The following is an 18,322-nucleotide window of genomic DNA, read 5'->3' on the forward strand; positions in this document are numbered from 1 at the left end:
CAGGCTTCCTGAGGGGAGCCTGATGTGGGACTTGATCCCAGGACTCTGGGATCATGACCTGAGCTGAAGCTAGATGCTCAACCACTGAGCCACCCAGGCATCCCTCATTTTTATCTTTAGTAATAGAGTCCTTTTCCCGAAGAAAATTAAAACAGACAAGGGAAGAATTGGATTTCCTTGTTTGTTTTATTCTGGAGAGACGGAAACCCAGAGTTCTGCCCAACTTGACCCTGGCACTTCCCCCCAAGCCCTAGGGCTCCCCAGGACACGGTGTGGAAAACATTCACCTAATCCATCTCCCTTTCCTCAGTGGTGATAAAGAAAGTGATGTGACTTGCCCAAGGTCCACGGGGCATGGAAAGCAGAGGTAAGCTTACACCTCCATGACCCAGGAGCCTGGTCCTGTTCCTTCCCATATGGCAAAAAGGCAGACCCTCAGGCTCCTTGGCAATTGAATCTTCAAGGCAGCTAAGTCTGGGTCCCTGCCCACAGGTAAGACCTGTCTTTCCCCTAGGTTATCATTCCCAGCCACTTAAATCCCTCATCTGGTTCTGCCCTCTCCACAATGGAGCCAGAATCTAGAACCTGAGAGGTGGCAGGGCTGAAGAAAGTGAGAGCATTGGAGATTTACCAAACATGCTGGGAGAAAGAGCTGCAGGAGGAACCTGGAGAACTGTCCTAGGACCCAGTGTCTCCCTGGGCTCAGTAAGAAGGCTCCATTCAAGGTGGATGAGCTCCTGTTAGCACAGAGGGTGACAGACCAGGCCAGCCACTGGTCAGGGGTGAGGGAGCAGGGACAAGACCATGCGGTGCTGCAAACTCTCAGCACCCTGGACAAGGACAATCCCTCCACTGGCCTTCCACTCGGACCCTGCCCCAGTCTCTTCCCAGGGAGGGACCCAAGACCTCCATTGTCTGCTTTCTCCAGGCCCTCCCAGCAGGATGCATATCCCAGAGAATCTCCTGTTCCTAAGCGTGATCTCCCTCCAGGCTACATGTAGCCTTCTCTTCTAAAGCACTCTTGGTGCACATGGAACTTTTTCCAGAATAGACCACATACTAAGTCACAAATCAGGTTTTAGCTGACACCAAGAGATTGGGATTATGCCCTGCATATTTTCAGACCACAATGCTTTGAAACTAGAACTCAATCACAAGAAGAAATTTGGAAGAAAAACACGTGGAGGTTAAAGAACATCCTACTAAAAGATGAATCAGTCAACCAGGAAATAAGAGAAGAATTAAAGAGAAACTAATGGAAACTAATGAAAATGAAGATACAACTGTTCAAAATCTTTGGGATACAGCAAAAGCAGTCCTAAGAGGGAAATACATCGCCATACAAGCATCCCTCAAAAATTGGGAAAAACTCAAATACACAAGCTAACCTCACACCTAAAGGAACTGGAGAAAGAACAGCAAATAAAACCTACATCAAGCAGAAGAAGAGAGATAATAAAGATCTGAGCAGAACTCAATGAAATAGAGACCAGAAGAACTGTGGAACAGATCAACAAAACCAGGAGTTCGTTCTTTGAAAGAATTAATAAGATAGATAAACCATTAGCCAGCCTTATTAAAAAGAAAAAAGACTCAAATTAATAAAATCATGAATGAAAGAGGAGAGATCACAACCAATACCAAGGAAATACAAACGATTTTAAGAACATAATATGAGCAGCTATACGCCAATAAATTCGGCAATCTCGAAGAAATGGATGCATTTCTGGAAAACCACAAATTACCAAAGCTGGAACAGGAAGAAATAGAAAACCTGAACAGGCCAATAACCAGGAAGGAAATTGAAGCAGTCATCAAAACCTTCCCAAGACACAAAGTCCAGGGCCAGATGGCTTCCCAGGGGAATTCTATCAAACTTTTAAGGAAGAAATAATACCTATTCTATTAAAGCTGTTCCAAAGGATAGAAAACGATGGAATACTTCCAAACTCATTTTGTGAGGCCAGCAACACCTTAATTCCAAAACCAGACAAAGATCCCACCAAAAAGGAGAATTATAGACCAATATCCCTGATGAACACAGAAGCAAAAATTCTCAACAAGATACTAGCCAATAGATCCAACAATACATTAAGATTATTCACCATGACCAAGTGGGATTTATCCCCAGGATGCAAGGTTGGTTCAACACTCCTAAAACAATCAATGTGATAAATCATATCAACGAGAGAAAAAACAAGAACCATGACATTTCACCAAAGAAGACATACTCATGGGAGATCCCTGGATGGCTCAGTGGTTTAGTGCTTACCTTCTGCCCAGGGCATGATCCTGGAGTCCCGGGATTGGGTCTGACGTCGGGCTCCCTGCATGGAGCCTACTTCTCCCTCTGCCTGTGTCTCTGCCTCTCTCTCTGTGTGTGTCTCTCATGAATAAATTTAAAAAAATCTTTAAAAAAAGAAGAAGAAGAAGACATACACATGGCCAACTAGCACATGAGAAAATGCTCCGCATCACTTGCCATCAGGGAAATACAAATCAATACCACGATGAGATACCACCTCACACCAGTGAGAATGGGGAAAATTAACAAGACAGAAAACAACAAATGTTGGAGAAGGGGCAACCCTCCTGCACTGTTGGTGGGAATGTGAGCTGGTACAGCCACTCTGGAAAACTGTGTGGGGGTTCCTCAAAGAGTTAAAAATAGAGCTGCCCTATATGCACTGCTGGGGATTTACCCCAAAGATACAGATGCAGTGAAAAGCCGAGACACCTGCACCCCAATGTTTCTAGCAGCAATGTCCACAATAGCCACACTGTGGAAGGAGCCTCGGTGTCCATCGACAGATGAATGGATAAAGATGTGGTCTATGTATACAATGGAATATTCCTCAGCCATTAGAAACAACGAATACCCACCATTTGTTTCGATGTGATTGGAACTGGAGGGTATTATGCTGAGGAAGTAAGTCAATCGGAGAAGGACAATCATCATATGGTCTCACTCATATGGGGAATATAAAAAATAGTGAAAGGGATTATAGGGGAAAGGAGAGAAAATGAGTGGGAAAAATCAGAGAGGGTGACAAAACACGAGAGACTCCTAACTCTGGGAAATGAACAAGGGGTATTGGAAGGGGAGGTGGGTGGGGGGATGGGGTGACTGGGTGACGGGCACTGAGGGGGCCACCTACGGGATGAGCACTGGGTGTTATACCATATGTTGGCAAATCAAACTCCAATAAAAAAATACACACACACACACAAAGCACCCTTGGTTAGCTCACATCTCCCCACCTTACCGGTAAGTCCCTTTTCCCACCCCAAGAGTTTGCAGGGAATGTGCCGTTGGACCAGTCCTGACTTCATGGCTGCTTCTACCATGAGCTGCCTTCTGGGAGCTGGGAGCAGCATCTGTTGCTCCTTTGATCTTCAATTGCCGTGTGGCCTCTGTTGTCCTCCGATGCCTCCCACCCCGGAGCACTAGCAACACAGCCAGGCCATCGCTTCGCTCTCATGTGCATTTATTGAGTGCCAACAGAGTGCGTGGTACTATGCTCAGGGTTCAGAGCCACAGTCTAGTCAAAAGGAGACCAGAGCTAGTACAGAGAACATTTCATAGTTGCTTAACATCTGTAGGGGATGGGGAAGGGGGAGAACTAATCACAAAACAAATTCCTATTTGAAAGCAACAGAATCTCCTCTGAGAGTAATAGATATTCTACGCACACGCACGCACGCACTCGCGCGCACACACACACACACCCTGAATGAATACAGAAATATACCCATATACAGGTATTGTGGGTAAAGAAACTAATATATATGCTGTGCACGTACACACACGCACACACACGCACACACCCACACACACGCACACACCACCTCACAGATAGGTAATCTGGCTTATGCTATCAAAGACACTATGTCTCCAGGTTCTAGTGAAGCAATCTGTCCTAGATGCCTGCAGCATGCAAAACTTGGAAGTTCCGGAGGTTCACAGTTAAGGAGGACAATGGGTATACATGTGTACTTTTCCATCCTCGGGGTCCCAGCCACAGCACTGGAGGTTGCTCTTTGTCGGCGACAACAAAGCCTCTGTGAAGGGCTCCCAGAGCAGAGCTGAGGAGCTGGAGGCTCTCTGTCCAGTGGCAGGGCTCACGGGAGCCCTGGTGAGTTCACCAATCTTCAAGGCAGAATTTAAAACTCTGGTTTTCGAGTGTGTAGTCCTGCAAACGGTATTCCTTGTGACAGAGCCGCAGATCGAGGTAAGAGTTTCTCTTCTTGCTCGCTCTCTGCAGCTTCCCACATGTGCTAACGCATTTTGTAGTCATTAGATACAGATGTTTCACACAGCTGTCCCTTAAAATCCAAATCTACCGTGAAATCGAGGTCTCGCTGCAAAGAAGGAGCAAAGGGTCCCGGCATTAGTGTGGTAGCAACGCAGGCACCACCCACTCCTGCAGGCAGAGGGATGGGTAACTACCGTGTTTCTAAGGTTTTCTAGCCAAGGGGTTCCCACGAACAGCCCTCAGGAATCTATTCTGGTGTCTCATTATCCTCACAGGAAGTTCTTTGATTTCTAACCTAAACCCTTCCTGTTATAATATAGAAATGTTCCCTCTGATTTTATCCTGAGAGAAAACAGAGTAGGGTGTTGAGTCTTCTGTGGCACAACCCTCAAAGCATTCTCTAGACTCTTTCAACACACATGTTTGCACCCGCGGTTACTCAAAAAGAATCACACAATCCCCAACCCCCCAGGCCCCACTGAAGAAATGTGAACTGAATATCTTCCAGGCCACCAGAAGCTGCTATTTCCTGGCTGGGCTGTTCTAAATGAGCTGAAACCCATGACAACAGCCTCTGTGTTCAAAGCCCCTTGGATGAAGAATTGGAAGCTGTCCTCAAGGCTGAGAGTCCAGAGTGGGGTCTATGGAAAAATCTATCACCCTTGAGTTTTAAGGTGCCACGGCTAGAGGCCTTCAACAACAGCCAGTCAGATTTAAACCTGGTTTTCTACTGCTCCTCCCCTGGGACCTTGTCTGGTTGTACACAAGGCACCTGGGCACTTGGGTGAGGGGGTCCTGGGAGCTCCCAGGAGTCAGTTCCATGGGTCCCTTTCTCTCTCTGACCCCAGCCCAGGCAGAGACTGCCTCAGTACTCACAACATTTTTGGCATTTGGCTTCATGGATATGGTCCCATAGATTTCCTCCCCTCTCCGGACAGTGAGGTAATCTTCCAAGTAGAAGACAGTCTGCTTCCAGTGGGTGTAGGGGGCATCAGGGGCTGAGGGGAGAACAGGGAGGTGGGAAGGAAGGGTCAGAGAAGATATCTCCAGAAGAACTGAGACTGAGACCCTGCCTGGAAGTTGCTGGGCTTCTTCTTGGACTCACTGAACCAACTCCCAGCACTCTTGCAGGGTCAACGCCTAGCCCCTGTGGTCTGCCTCCATGCCCTAGGAATCCTCACTCAGCCCCAGTGCTCCTCCTTCCATCAAATTCCCATCTCCTCAAGGCTGCTGATTTTAGTAGGGAATCAGAAGATAAAGTTGCTCATAATACAAGTTCACCAAGGGGGTGGGGTGAATACCCTCTCACCAACTAAACTCATTAACACAAATGAAACTCAAAATGCTACTGTTTTTTAAATTAGTTCAACAGAGTGAAGATGTTCAGACAGTTTAAAGGGGAGATTTGTAGAGTAGGGTCATCCTGTCTCCCTTTAAATGACATCATGTATGCAAATTCCATAGCTAAACCGGTGTCCCACTGATACCCACAGCCTACACATAGCTTTCCCAGCCACTTCTCAGCCCTAGAACCAAACCTAGTATACTTGGCCCAAGGCTACTGTGGGGTCCTCCAAACTGGATCAAAAAGAAATGAGGGTGCCTGTGTGGCTCAGTCAGTTGAGTCTCTGGCTCTTGATTTCAGCTCAGGTCATGATCTCAGGGTCATGAGATGGAGCCTCACATCAGGCTCCATGCTCAGCGAGGAGTCTGCTTGAGATTCTCTCCTTCCTTCTCCGTCTGCCCCTTCCCCTGCCCCACTCATTCACATGTGCATGCTCTCTCTCTCTCTCTCTCGCTCTCTCTCTCAAATAAATAAAAAAATCTTTAAAAAAGAAAATAAGGGATAGCTCTCATCCAAGAACCCCACTACTGGTCCACAGCTCACTCTTTCTGTATGATCCAAAGCTGCATGGATGCTGGCACACCCCCTTCATATTTGCCATTAAATTCCATCCAGACACTCTTGGCACACTACATGTTCTACAGTCAAATGATGGGTCCTACTTATGGGCCATCTTCCTCAGCACCAATGGTCTTTGGCATATTCTTCCCTCCCTGTTCAGCAGGCTTTCTCTTCCTCATCCTTCAGAGTCACTTTCTCTGGGAAGTTTTGCCTGAAGATCCACCCTGAGCTTATGCTACCATAGTGCCTATCACACTGTAGCATAAATGCCTTTGTCTTTTTTCAGCTGTTTGTTTTCTCCACGAGACTGAAATTTCCATGAGGACAGGCACCATGCCAAGCTTGTTTACTGTGATATCCTCAGTGTCTACCACCACACTTGCTAGATCTGTAAGTACTGAATAAATGAACAATGGCAAAAACCCAAATAGCAGACACTTTGTTATGCTTCAAGGTACCCAGATATGTTCAATTACATTGGAGACTTTGAAAACTATAGCTAGTAGAAGAACCCATTATAGTAAGTTCCTCTTGGCCCTTTAGGATCTTACCTTCCTCCACCTGGATGCAGGACTCATTAATACTTATTTTCTCTTTGCTTAGGACCAGAGCTAAAAATGAGAAGACTTGGGAGAATATAGTAAGTGCCTTTCAAATACTTCAAAATCTGTCACATGTAAAGACTTACATGTGGCCTTACATAAGGCATTAGAGGTAGAACAAAGAGTCACTGGGAATTACTAGAAGGTAGATTTTTAATTCATCAGGAAAAATTAGGGCTGTTCCACATTTGTCTGAGCTACTAGAAGTCCAGCCTCCAGGTGTTCCTATAACAACCACTGACTGGGAATTCATCATGTGCTGAGTCAGACCAGGTCATCTCTAAGATCTTACAAACCCCAAGATCTATTTAAATGGTAGTGAAGAGTCTGTCCTCACCATTTGCAATGAACTAGCTTGATCAAATGTTAGTGGTTTGGTTAAGGACTTGCATAGCCTTCAATGTGTGCGTTTGGGAAATCAATGCAAACTCAAGGTCATGGCCAGGAAAAAGCAGTCTGAGCATTTGGAAAAGCTCAAAGGAGGATCATGAATGTGCAGTCTATGCCTCTCAGATCCTAGATCCCTAAACATATCCCGCCTTCATGGCCTCTAAGGCATACCGCTGTCTAGAAAGTCCATATGTCCCAGCACCTTCCCTGCCAACTACACCTAAATAAATTGTCAAAAGATGGTCTCTGGTGTGTGCAGAGAATGGCAGTGTATGACTGACAGCACTCTTCCCTCTACTTCTTCCTACGCCACTCAGACAGGTGTCTTTCCTGTTCTTAAAGATCTTCAGGCAAGGAGATTCAAGCAGCTTCCTTCTGTCACCTAACCAGATGCCTTAGGAAAGTCCCAGAGATTTCACCGGCTCAGGTTTGGCAGGCATCAAGCCTAGGTGTGTCTGAGTGGTCCAAAAAATATGCCAGCCTTGGGTTTGAGGAAATTGACTTTTTTTCCTTTGCCATCAACATCAAAAGTTTGAGAACCTCCCCAAAAGGTTCATTTCTGTGATGGGTCCATTAGCCGTGGACAAATTGTCTAAACCAACTTTTACAATACTAATTCTCCATTGAGGTGTCCAGGAAAAACTGATTAAAATTCAGATGTCTTGACTCTACTCCAGGAGACTTGAATTCAGTCATTGTGGGGGATGTGAAAGGGGGCAGACTTGTCAAGACATAAAAATCCCACTCCCCCCAGGTCCTGTAGACACACAGCATGGCTGAAATCACTGTGCAAACCCACTCGTTTACATCTAATAACATCTCTGGGTGGGCAAGAGTGGAAAGGACATTTAATTAGGCAACAACAGGTCCAGTTTCCTGCTTCCATATTGCCATGTGTTTTCCCTACAACCCTGGGGCTCATTTTCTACATCTGCAGAATGTGGGGTGTGATATTTACCTCCCCAGGTACTTTGAGGATTAGAAGGGATGACCAGGGGGAAAGGGCATACTAAGGGTGACCAAATCTGCTGTGCCCAGGACAGCTCCATTTTACTTGTCTTCCTGGTTTAACTATGAACAACTCTCCTTTTCACTATCAAAAGTGTCCTTAACTGAAAGATCAATTATATGGTCACTCTACCTATGACACATTAGGCCCATGTTAGGGTATTGCTAGGCCATTATAATAAGCCATTATATAATATAATAAGCCATTATAATATATCTCCCATATAATTATCATGGGAAGTGATATATATATATATATATATACATATATATATCATTTTATTTATCCATAATCTATGGCTCTAACCTGCAAAGATGGGCTGCCTCACTGTAGTGATCTAGAATATGCTGGGGAAACATCTAGAAAGGTGCTAGGCATAAAGGTGAGCCTTATGCTTGACATCTAGAGTTCTCCTCAGTGAATGAGTCTTTCCCTCTCTCTGTCCTGCCCCAACCATAACACTCAAGATCAGGTAACTGACTTTTGGCTTTCCCTATTACAAAAATATCTTTATACTCTTAATATCTTGACCCCCCATGCCAGGGTCTCCTTTTCTCCCTCCCCTTCACAGTCTCTCTGGGCTCTATATTATGGACAGCTTTTGTTCTATATTTTGAAGTGAGTGGGACAAGTATTGCCCCCCTGCATGCATTCCTTCATTCAGCAGACATCAATTCAGGATGTCTGTCATGTGCCACATATGGTCCTGAATTTGGAAAACAGCAACCAATACAGCCTTGCCTCCCCCTCACATCCTGCAGCCTAAGTGAGAAGACACTCAGGTAGCTGGGTTGTTCTCATGACCAAGGACAGGGATGCAGAGCTCAGGGGACAGTAGGAACAAATGGCAAAGACCTCTCACAAGACTTTTTCCTGGTGCTTTCTGAAAGGGAAATCCACTTTCAGAAAATGGAATCCTGCTTCCTGTTTCACTTCTCAGTGGCCAAGTGGATGGTAGCTTTTTCTGAAATTTAGTCCTTTTCCTAGCTATAAATTTCCAATATTCCCCAAGGGGTCAGAAGCTTCTTGGAGAATGAAAGACTACATGCCAAGAAGTTTCTTTGACCTGAGATAATTATTCACTGTCATCGGATGGCAAAGCAGGTAGGGGCTGCTAGGATGTAGGTCCCACTGCATCATTTCACACATAATGAGCCCAAGGCCCGGAAAGTAACTTACTTAAGGCCCATCTCCTATGTCTGGCCACCCTACTGGCTGACTCCTAGAAAAACTACAACTCTAACCCAGGTCTGCTTCTACTCAAGCTACTGCTCCTCCACCCACTCTGGCTGCCCCAAGGGACCCAGTTTCCACTTCCTGCCCCTACCCACTGAGGATGTGTCCAAGGACTGGGGAGGCTATGCCCACTGGCTGGCACAGCCTGGACCCCTGGGCTCCTGTGCCCATTTGCAGCAGCTTCTGCCTGGAGCTGCAGAGAGGAGACGTCAGAGCCATTAACAGGGATTGTTTTCAAGCTGCACACAACATGATGTGCTTTTGAGTGGGCCCCCCAGAGCCAGCTGTGGCTGGGCTGAGAAAGAAAGCTTGGCAGGCGGTCGATGGGAAGTGGGTACATACAGCAGACTACACTCTGCATGAAGTTCAAAAACAGCTGAGACCAAACAATACAGTGTTCTGACATACATATAGATGTGATAAAACTTTTTTTTAAATAGCAAGGGGATAAAGAACATAAAATTATTCAGCATAATGTTCATCTAGAGGCAACATGGGGGGATGATGAGATGGGATGGAGCATCCATTTAGTTAGGTGGTGAGCTCACAGGGATTAATTATGTGACTGTGAATTAATTTACTTGTTAATTATAAATGGTACCATTATATTAATTAATAATGTACTTCCAGTTAATATTTATATTCTAATTAGTAATAGTTTATTTCTTGATATTAACAAATATATTTACATTCTAATAACAGTAATACATTTCTTTCTAGTTACTATTGCATGCTAGTTAATAATACTTTATTTACATTCTAGTTACTGACTTAGTGGTGAGTTCATAGATGTTCATTATATGAATAAATAAATAAGCAAAAAGTGAGCTGTGCCTGACTCAATGATATCATGAACCAGGAATTAGGATTAATCTAATTCGATGCATCTGAGGGCCTTAAAAACCAAAAGCAAATGCTCTTTTCTATGTAGTCAGAGTACAGAGGGTCTGAAAAGGCCACTACCAAACCCACACTACCTGGTAAAGATGTTTGCCACATGCTGGAAGCAAAACCTCCTGTGGATATTCCCCCAGGTGGCTGAGGAAGCGGCTAAACAAGTTATTTCCCCTGATCTCTATGGAGATGCTACAGCAAGAGGGACCTACACCAGCCAGAAGGCATTGGCCTTGATGAGAAAAGAGGGCATATGATAGCAAAGAGATGGAATTCCCTTCCCAGAAAGGCATCAATAGGGGCCAAATTCACAATCACCTTGTTCAGGCCGTTGTGCCAGGGCAGTGGTTCTTGGGCATTTGTGCATCACAGTCACCTACAGGACTTGGTAAGACACAGGTTTCTGGGCCTCACCCCAGAGTTTCTGGTTCAGAAGGTCTGGGGTAAGTCCTGAGAATTTTCATTGCTAACAAGTTCCCAAGTGATGCTGATGCTGCCAGCCATGGACCACACTTTGAGAACCTCTGCACGAAAGCATGGGAAGTGGAAGACTGCAGGACCTTTGGGTGACTTTTCAGACCCCTATTTCTGGGGTTCTGGGCAAAGAGGAGGCAACAAAACACCATAGCTGCAAAGAGACAGATCGGTGAGCTCAGACCTTGATCTAGACCCATGGTCTTTGAGCCTATGAAATGCAGACCTTGTCATTTCTCTCATAGGGACTTGTGAGGAACCACAGTGTGGCTGCGACCACAGAGCAGGAAGAAATTGCACCTATAGGTTGGAGACTTTAATGCTGAGGGCAAATCCTCACCATCCCCGAGACAGCCCAGGACCACCTTCTTTGATTCTGAACTTGAGATTAACCAAGCCTTCTTCATGTGGAGGCATCAGGAATGTTGTTCCTGACACCACAGAGCCAGAGAGCCGTCTCTGGACAGGGGTCCAGGCTGTCTGCTTGACTTCAAGAAATGGAAATAAACTCAGGGAAGGGAGAGCTGAGAGTAATGGGCTGAGAGCTATGGGCTGGATCCTAGGCTTTATAGACACAGAACTTTTTCCAGAGTGCCCTCACTACACTTTCTCTCACCTACAGCAGGGCAGGCCCCAGAGGAGTCATCGTCCTGAAGATAGTAGAGGCAGGGCCAGTTGCTATGGCTTCATCCCTGGCTTCCAGTTACAGCCATGGTCCTCAGCCCTCCCACTTGCTGCCACTGCTGAGGCTGAGTCTTACCCACCCTTCAAGGTTCAAGTAAGACCTCCCTTCCCCCTCCTGACTATACCTGACTACCCGGGAGATAATCTCACCTGTTGCCCCTCTAAGGAGGGTAGTAGTTGGAAATAACACAGATTGGAGGTCTCTGTTTTTTCCCAAGACAGGGGGTACCAGCACTGGTCTGGATGATAGAGACCAGAATATTGTGGTATTGGTGGTCAGGAGACACCAGTTCTGGGAAAAGCCCTTCTGGGAGGGGTTCGATAAGTCTCTTGCCCCTTCAATACACAGGTAAAAGAGGATCATTGTCACTGAAATCCTGTGTAGTTGTTAAAAAAAATATGTTAGCTATGTCTGTGAGTCTGTGGAAGGATCTCCAAGGTACATTCTTAAGTTAAGACAAGGTGGCAGAGGGCAGTGTGTTTAGTACAAGCCACCTGTGTTTTTAAAAAAAGGTGTAGTTTGGATATGGTACTATACTTACATAAGATGCCACCAATGGGGGAACCACGTAAAGGGTTTGCAGAACTCTATGAATTATTTTTGCAACTTCATATGAGAAGTATTTCAAATAAAAAGCCAAATAAAAGGTGTATATAGTTATGCATGTGCTTGTGTACCATTGAAATAATTTGGAAGGATACAAAAGAAATTATTAACATGTGATGCCTCTGAGGCACAGGGCTGGGATGAGTGGGAGCAGGATTTCTTCCTTGACTTTTTATACTACCTCCTCTTTTTTACACCATCTAACTGACTAAATGATGGAAGCCTGGGAGGGCAGGGAGCCCCATGAAGGACGCCTAACTTTGACCAGGAGTGAAGGAGGGCCTCGAGTCATAGCTGAGGTGAGAGATGAGGCCTGTGCTGGAGTTGGCCAGGTGAGGGGCAGGGATGGGGAGGTTCTTGGAGCTGGATGGTGGCCTCCACAATTCATGAGCTGAGGCCCTAAGGCCCTGTCCCTCAGAATATGACTATGTTTGGAGACAGGGCCTTTAAAGAGGGCTTTAAAATAAGGCCTCTGGGTGGACCCTAATCCAGTGTGGCTGGTGTCCTTTTAGAAAGAGGAGATTAGGACACACACAGAGACATCAGGAGTGCACACACACAGAGAGGAAAGGCCATGTGAGGACACAGAGAAGGAGGCCACCTGCAGGCCAAGAAGAGAGCCTCAGGAGAGACCAAACCTGCTGACATTTCGATCTTCCAGAACTGCGAGAGATAAATTTCTGTAGTTTAAACCACCAGCCTGTAGTGCTTTGTTATGGCAGCCCTAGCAGATGCATCCAGGGAGAAAGGAGATGACGATGACAAAAGCCTCTGACAAAAGATCTGCCTGTCCCCGTGGCTCACCTGGATGAACAAGGGGTCGGCATGTGCAGAGACCATGGCCTAGGGACTTAAGAAGCCTTGCTAAATTTGGGGACTGCAAGGTGCTCAGTGCGACTGGGCTGTGTGTGCAGTGAAGGAACAGGAGAGGAAGGCCAAGCAAAGGAGGGGCAGTGAGAATGAGGTGATGGAAGCAGACTGGGGCCGGGTCTTACCAGGCTAAGACATTTGGGTTCTCTATTGCAGGCAGAGAGACACATCTGAAGCAGGGCTGAGAGGTGGGGGAGCACAGGTGTTCTTGGGGAATTGTGTCAGGAACTTAATGAAGGATGGATTAGGGTGGAAACAGCAAAGAAAGGAACGAGACAGACACAGTCCGTAGCGTATTGAGAGACCTGGGCACGACACTGAAGATAGGGAAATCTTACTCCACTCTGTATCCTTACCCCTCACACAGAATATGCTCAGTAAATATTAAATGAACAAATGTGCCTTTGAAATGGGGCCTTTCCCCCCTGCCCCTCCCTACCCAACACACACTCTCAGCTTTGGTCATACACACTTTCAAACACACCTTCATCTACCTTTTCACACACACCACATACACTTTCAGCTTCCTTCTCCTTCAGCAGCCAGATGCATGCGGGAAGTGCTGGAGAAGGCTTATGGGATGCCAAGCAAGAGCCCCTGGCTTAGCCCCAGGCCCTTCCTTCCCCCAGGTGGAGGCCAGCCCCAGTCACTTCCGAAAAGCCTCAGCATGGAGGGTGGGGAGGGTTGAAGTGAGTGCCCACAAAAGGCTCACCTGTGGAAAACCCCATTTTCTTGTGGCACTTGGTAAATTCAATATTAAAATAGGTGACCAGGGCATGAATGTAGTCATTTCGTTGTATCTGCAGGCAGAAGGCAGATGTGAATGACAGCTCTTCCGTCTTCACTGTGTAAATGTCCACTTCCTGTGGCCCAGAGGAAAGAGAATGCCGACACTTAGCGCCTCCACCAGCTCTGAGTCCTGGTCAGTAGCACTTTCCTTCTCGTGGAAGACCACCAACAGTAGACTCTCTGGGAGTGTCATTACTTTGGGGGTGGCTCCCCAGGCCCACCTACCACCCTCCCAGTGATCTCCTCCATCCTTTCTAGGGTGGGGTATGCTCAGGCAATGGTGCAAATACATTTGAATCAGAATGTGAGGGGGACAGAACTTAGAAGATCAGTTTTCTGGGGATGAGGGGTTATGGGGGAGAAGGAGGAGAGGGGAGAGGAAGATTGATGAGACAGAGCATTTCTGAGCCTATCTGAGCAGCCTCAGAGCAGTCCACCTCAACATTGCTCCCTTCCCTGGTTCTCAAAGTGCAGTCTGGGATGATGGGCATTAGCATCACCTGGGTGCACGTATTTAGTGGGGTGGGGGTGGGGAGGGCATCGCAGACCTATGAATGAAAACAGCAATCTGTGCTTTATCAAGCCTCCCCCATGATTTGTGTGAACCATATTAGTCATTTCCCAGGTTTTTGATATTCAAGTTCCCAGCAACAGGAGACATAAGTATTATCTTGAGAATGAGGACCTGAGCCCACCCATAGTCACAGACTTGACTGAGGGAAGTTCTGCTGGCCATTTACACCAGGCCTGGATGGAAGAAAGAAAAAGTGAGAGAGAGGGAGGGAAGGAAGGAGAAGGAAGAAAGGGAGGAAAGAAAAAGGAGGAAGAGAGAGAAGGAAGGAAGGAGAAAAAGAAAGAAAGAAAGAAAAAGAAAGAAAGAAAGAAAGAAAGAAAGAAAGAAAGAAAGAAAGAAAGAAAGAAAGAAAGAGAGGGAGGGAGGGAGGGAGGGAGAGAAAGAAAGAAAAAGAAAGAAAGAAAGAAAGAAAGAAAGAAAGAAAGAAAGAAAGAAAGAAAGAAAGAAAGAAAGAAAGAAAGAAAAAGAAGAAGAAGAAAGAAAGAAAGAAAGAAAGAAAGAAAGAAAGAAAGAAAGAAAGAAAGAAAGAAAGAAAGAAAGAAAGAAAGAAAGAAAGAAAGAAAGAAAGAAAGAAAGAAAGAAAGAAAGAAAGAAAGAAAGAAAGAAGAAGTAGGAGTTTTTCAGTTCTGGTCGGGAAATGGAGAACACAAAGAACTAATAATTCTAACAATTTCAGTTGGGAAGTGGCTGAAAATCAATGTTGCGTGGGGAGTAAGTATAATGAAAGACAGTTTGCAATGTGCTGTTCTTTTCTGTGTGAAGGATGCTGACCTGCTGTTTGCTGGCTCTGATGAGACAGGGCAAACCTTCCAAGAGCCTTAGAGGCATCCAGGCAGCTTTCAGTGAGGTCTAAGGAAGCTTCCCGTTGTCAGGGTGAAGACTCTGTAAGAGCCAGATAGGTATCTGTGTGTCTAGACTGGTTCCAAGGGGCTCTCCTGAGGCCCAGATGACGGAGTATGTTGGGATAATTAGAAGAGGGGTCTGAGAATAGGGAAACAAGAGCAGGGAAGACACAGAATGATGTAGCAGAAATGACCTTTATCTCTATATGTATCTAGAATAAATAAAGGAAAGCAGAATCAAAATATTCAGGGCCTTGAAAGAGAAGTCCTGCCTCCACGGGGGTGGACAAAGGAAGAGGTGTGGTCAAAGAAGCAGGTCAGATCAGAGCCCTATTGTGGTCTGTGGTGTGCAGCCATCACACCCTCTGGGGGAAGTTGAAGTTCTGACCTATTAGTTGGAAAGAGAGTGGGATTGCAGATTGAGGGGAACGGAGAGCCCCTTGGTGATGTCACCTCAAAGGCCATTTTTGCTGTGCTTCTGGAACCAAGGATGGGGAAGAAGAATCAATGGAATGGGAAGCCCTGGGTTGGGCGTGCAGAATTTGATGGGATTAGAAAGCCATCAGTGTAGCATCCCTGGGAAGTGGCCATCTGGTGCTTGCTTGGACACCTTCATGGATGATGCATTCACTACCTGCCAGGAAGCTGATTCCATTTCCTGACATCTCCAATGGACAGGTCCCTCTTCAAAACGAGTAAGGAAGAGTACACACCAGTCTCTGAAACTTCCACCCATGGAATAAGCCAAATGCCCATTCCAGCTCACACGGGCCACCTAAACCTTTTCTTCTCTAATGTAAACTCCATCTGGTTTTTCATTCACTTCTCGTAAGTCATGATTTCTGACTCCATCACCCTCCTTGTTTGGGACATACTTCTAGCAGTCTCCAATCTTGAAGAACACACTGCTGGCTCAGACAGTACTTGGTTGGCCAAGCCCCTTCCCTCCACGGCATTCTGTTCATGCTCTTTTTTCCTTTTGTCTTGGGAATTGAGTGTAGGGTCCTCCATTATATGTCATCCTATTAAGTTTGGGCCATGACTCCTTTTTAAACCTGGCACCTGTCAGCCTACATGACATTCATCATCCCACCGGCCACATGTTGCCCATGGTTCCTTCCAGCTCAACAGCTCAGAGCAAGATGTGGTTAACTGTGTCTTTGTTAATGGCATTAGCACAATCCACCAGGCTCACGGTGTCTATACACTCACTGACTACCACCTCCTTTTTTGCCAGGGCCAGGCTCCAGGCTCTTTTCGAGGTACGTGTTATCTTTTTCTCTCAGTCCCTCTGCCTCCAGCCTAGCCTGGTCTTTCCATTGTACTTTTGGCTCACCTCAGCAGGTTGGCCCCCACCATCAGACTGTTGCCCGTTATGGTTCTGTGTACCCTTGCTGTGAAACACAGCACCTGACAGCCCTCAGTCTTCCTTTATGGGCCTCCCTTCTCACATCCCCAGGGCTCTTCTCCAAACCAACCCATTAATCCCTCAGATCCATTCAGACTGTACTGTCCTCTGAATCCAAAATCTTCCATGACTCTGTATCACTTACTTAAAGATAGCAGTCCTCTCGGCCTGAGCACAGACAGTGAGCCCTGGGAAGTCGGCTCCGGGACACAGCTAGACCTGGCTCCTTTCTCTGGTCACCCCCCTCATTTCTTCATGACTTTCAGGGGGCATACACACACACACACACACACACCACACCATCCCTGTCGATCAGGAACTCTACCTCCATAGGGTCCTTCTCTCAGATGTGCATCAACCACTGTCAGCTATCAACTCCCGTGCTACAGACATTTGCATCTTAATGGGGTATCTGAAGGAACAAAAGGGGCTTCAAGACAGAAGTAATGAAGCTATACATTAAAATGGTGACAGTGATGGGGCACCTGGCTGGCTCAGGGGGTGGAACATGGGACTCTTGATCTCTGGGTTGTGAGTTTGAGTCCCACATTGGGCGTGGAGCTCACTAAGATAAAATAAAATAAATAAAATAAAATAGTGACAATGGAAGCAGTTGGTCTTTTGGGATCGTGGCCAGGCCATCTTGCAAAAGTGGCCAGCTGTGGCTGAGCTTTGGAGACACAGGGGCCCTCTGGGTTCAGGTCCAACCCCCCGTCAGACCCAAAGCCTACAGAGCCAAACCCATTACTCTGGCTTTCTAGAGCCCAGAGTCCTGTGCTGGAAGGTTTCTGATTTCCTGCTGTAGCAGAATCTCTGACACTGCAGGGGGTCCCCCTGACTCAGCCTCAGGAAACCCCCATGAAGCAGAGGGCTCTGGAGGCATCAAGTGCTCAGAAGAGCCCCTGACCGCTGTTATCCCCACCACTAAATAACGTTAGGAATGCACATCTCAGAGCAAAAGTCTGGTCAAAACAAAGTCTTAATTATAATAAAGTGTCACACTCTGCAACATTAATAGCGATAAAAGTAGCAATTAAGTGTGTGAAGAAGGGCAAGTGTTTTCCCAACAGGCTTGGCAAAATGTTGCTTAGCACATTCCCAAGCAAGCTAATGGAGGAGCTCTCCCAGTTGCAGAGGCACACACAGACAGCCCTTACCCTTGTCAGGGAAGACATCAAGAAAGGTTGAGGGCACAAGGAGGGTACAGGGCTATAGCAAAGAGCTCTGGTCCTGACACATACTCATAAGCCCCGAGGAGTTTATGGGAGTGTGTATAATGCATGCCCTTCTGCATCCCCTTCCCTGAGTTTGGTTGCTTTGCTCCTAGCTGCACTCAGGTGTAAAGACCCTTGCTGGGAATGGAGGGAAGAAGGCAGGAGGCCAGAGTGGCCTTGGTGGTAGGGGTACGGGGTGGGCAGGAGAAGCAGGCCAGTCCATCATGTGACCTACAGTAGACCTACAGAAGCACAGTGGCCACACTTACCCACCAAAGGTAGAAAGCCACCTGGGGTCAAAACACATTGAAGGAGTTGTATCTTCAAGCTGACGTCATGACATGCAGGTACCTAATTGTTACACATAGCTGCTACATGTCATTCGGGCAAATTCAGTTGCACCAGTTTGGGGGTGTACTTTCCTGCTTCTTGTTTGGGACAGGGAGAGGGAAAGACTTCAGGGACAGAGGGGCCCGTAGGAAAAAAAACCCGAAAAGGACAAGTTTGCTTGCAACCAATCCTGCCTGGACTTGGAATGGGCTGAGTTAAGACGTAGTGAGAACCCTG

The 18,322-nt window shown here is 46.5% G+C and overlaps 1 protein-coding gene and 1 long non-coding RNA gene across 11 annotated transcripts in view; one reads left to right on the plus strand and one right to left on the minus strand.

Annotated features, from left to right (window-relative positions):
* Window positions 1-3,471: 3,471 nt before the first annotated feature.
* Window positions 3,472-18,322, minus strand: part of PRMT8 (protein arginine methyltransferase 8) — a 116,564-nt gene continuing 101,713 nt past the window's right edge. For all 10 annotated transcript variants that reach the window (XM_072799344.1, XM_072799343.1, XM_072799342.1 and 7 more), the window contains 3 exons: window positions 13,641-13,791; window positions 5,133-5,254; window positions 3,472-4,362 (listed from right to left, as the gene is read on the minus strand). In XM_072799344.1, coding sequence (XP_072655445.1) covers window positions 4,279-4,362; window positions 5,133-5,254; window positions 13,641-13,791 — 357 coding nt within the window. In that variant the 3' untranslated portion in view covers window positions 3,472-4,278. The remainder of the gene's footprint in view (window positions 4,363-5,132; window positions 5,255-13,640; window positions 13,792-18,322) is intronic.
* LOC140617641 (uncharacterized) lies at window positions 5,276-14,051 on the plus strand. The gene is made up of 3 exons (XR_012017823.1): window positions 5,276-6,552; window positions 6,766-6,802; window positions 11,390-14,051. It is a non-coding gene; the product is annotated as an uncharacterized lncRNA (long non-coding RNA).

This window comes from Canis lupus, chromosome 25 (genome assembly GCF_048164855.1).
Source record: "Canis lupus baileyi chromosome 25, mCanLup2.hap1, whole genome shotgun sequence".
In the NCBI taxonomy this organism is placed as follows: domain Eukaryota; kingdom Metazoa; phylum Chordata; class Mammalia; order Carnivora; family Canidae; genus Canis; species Canis lupus.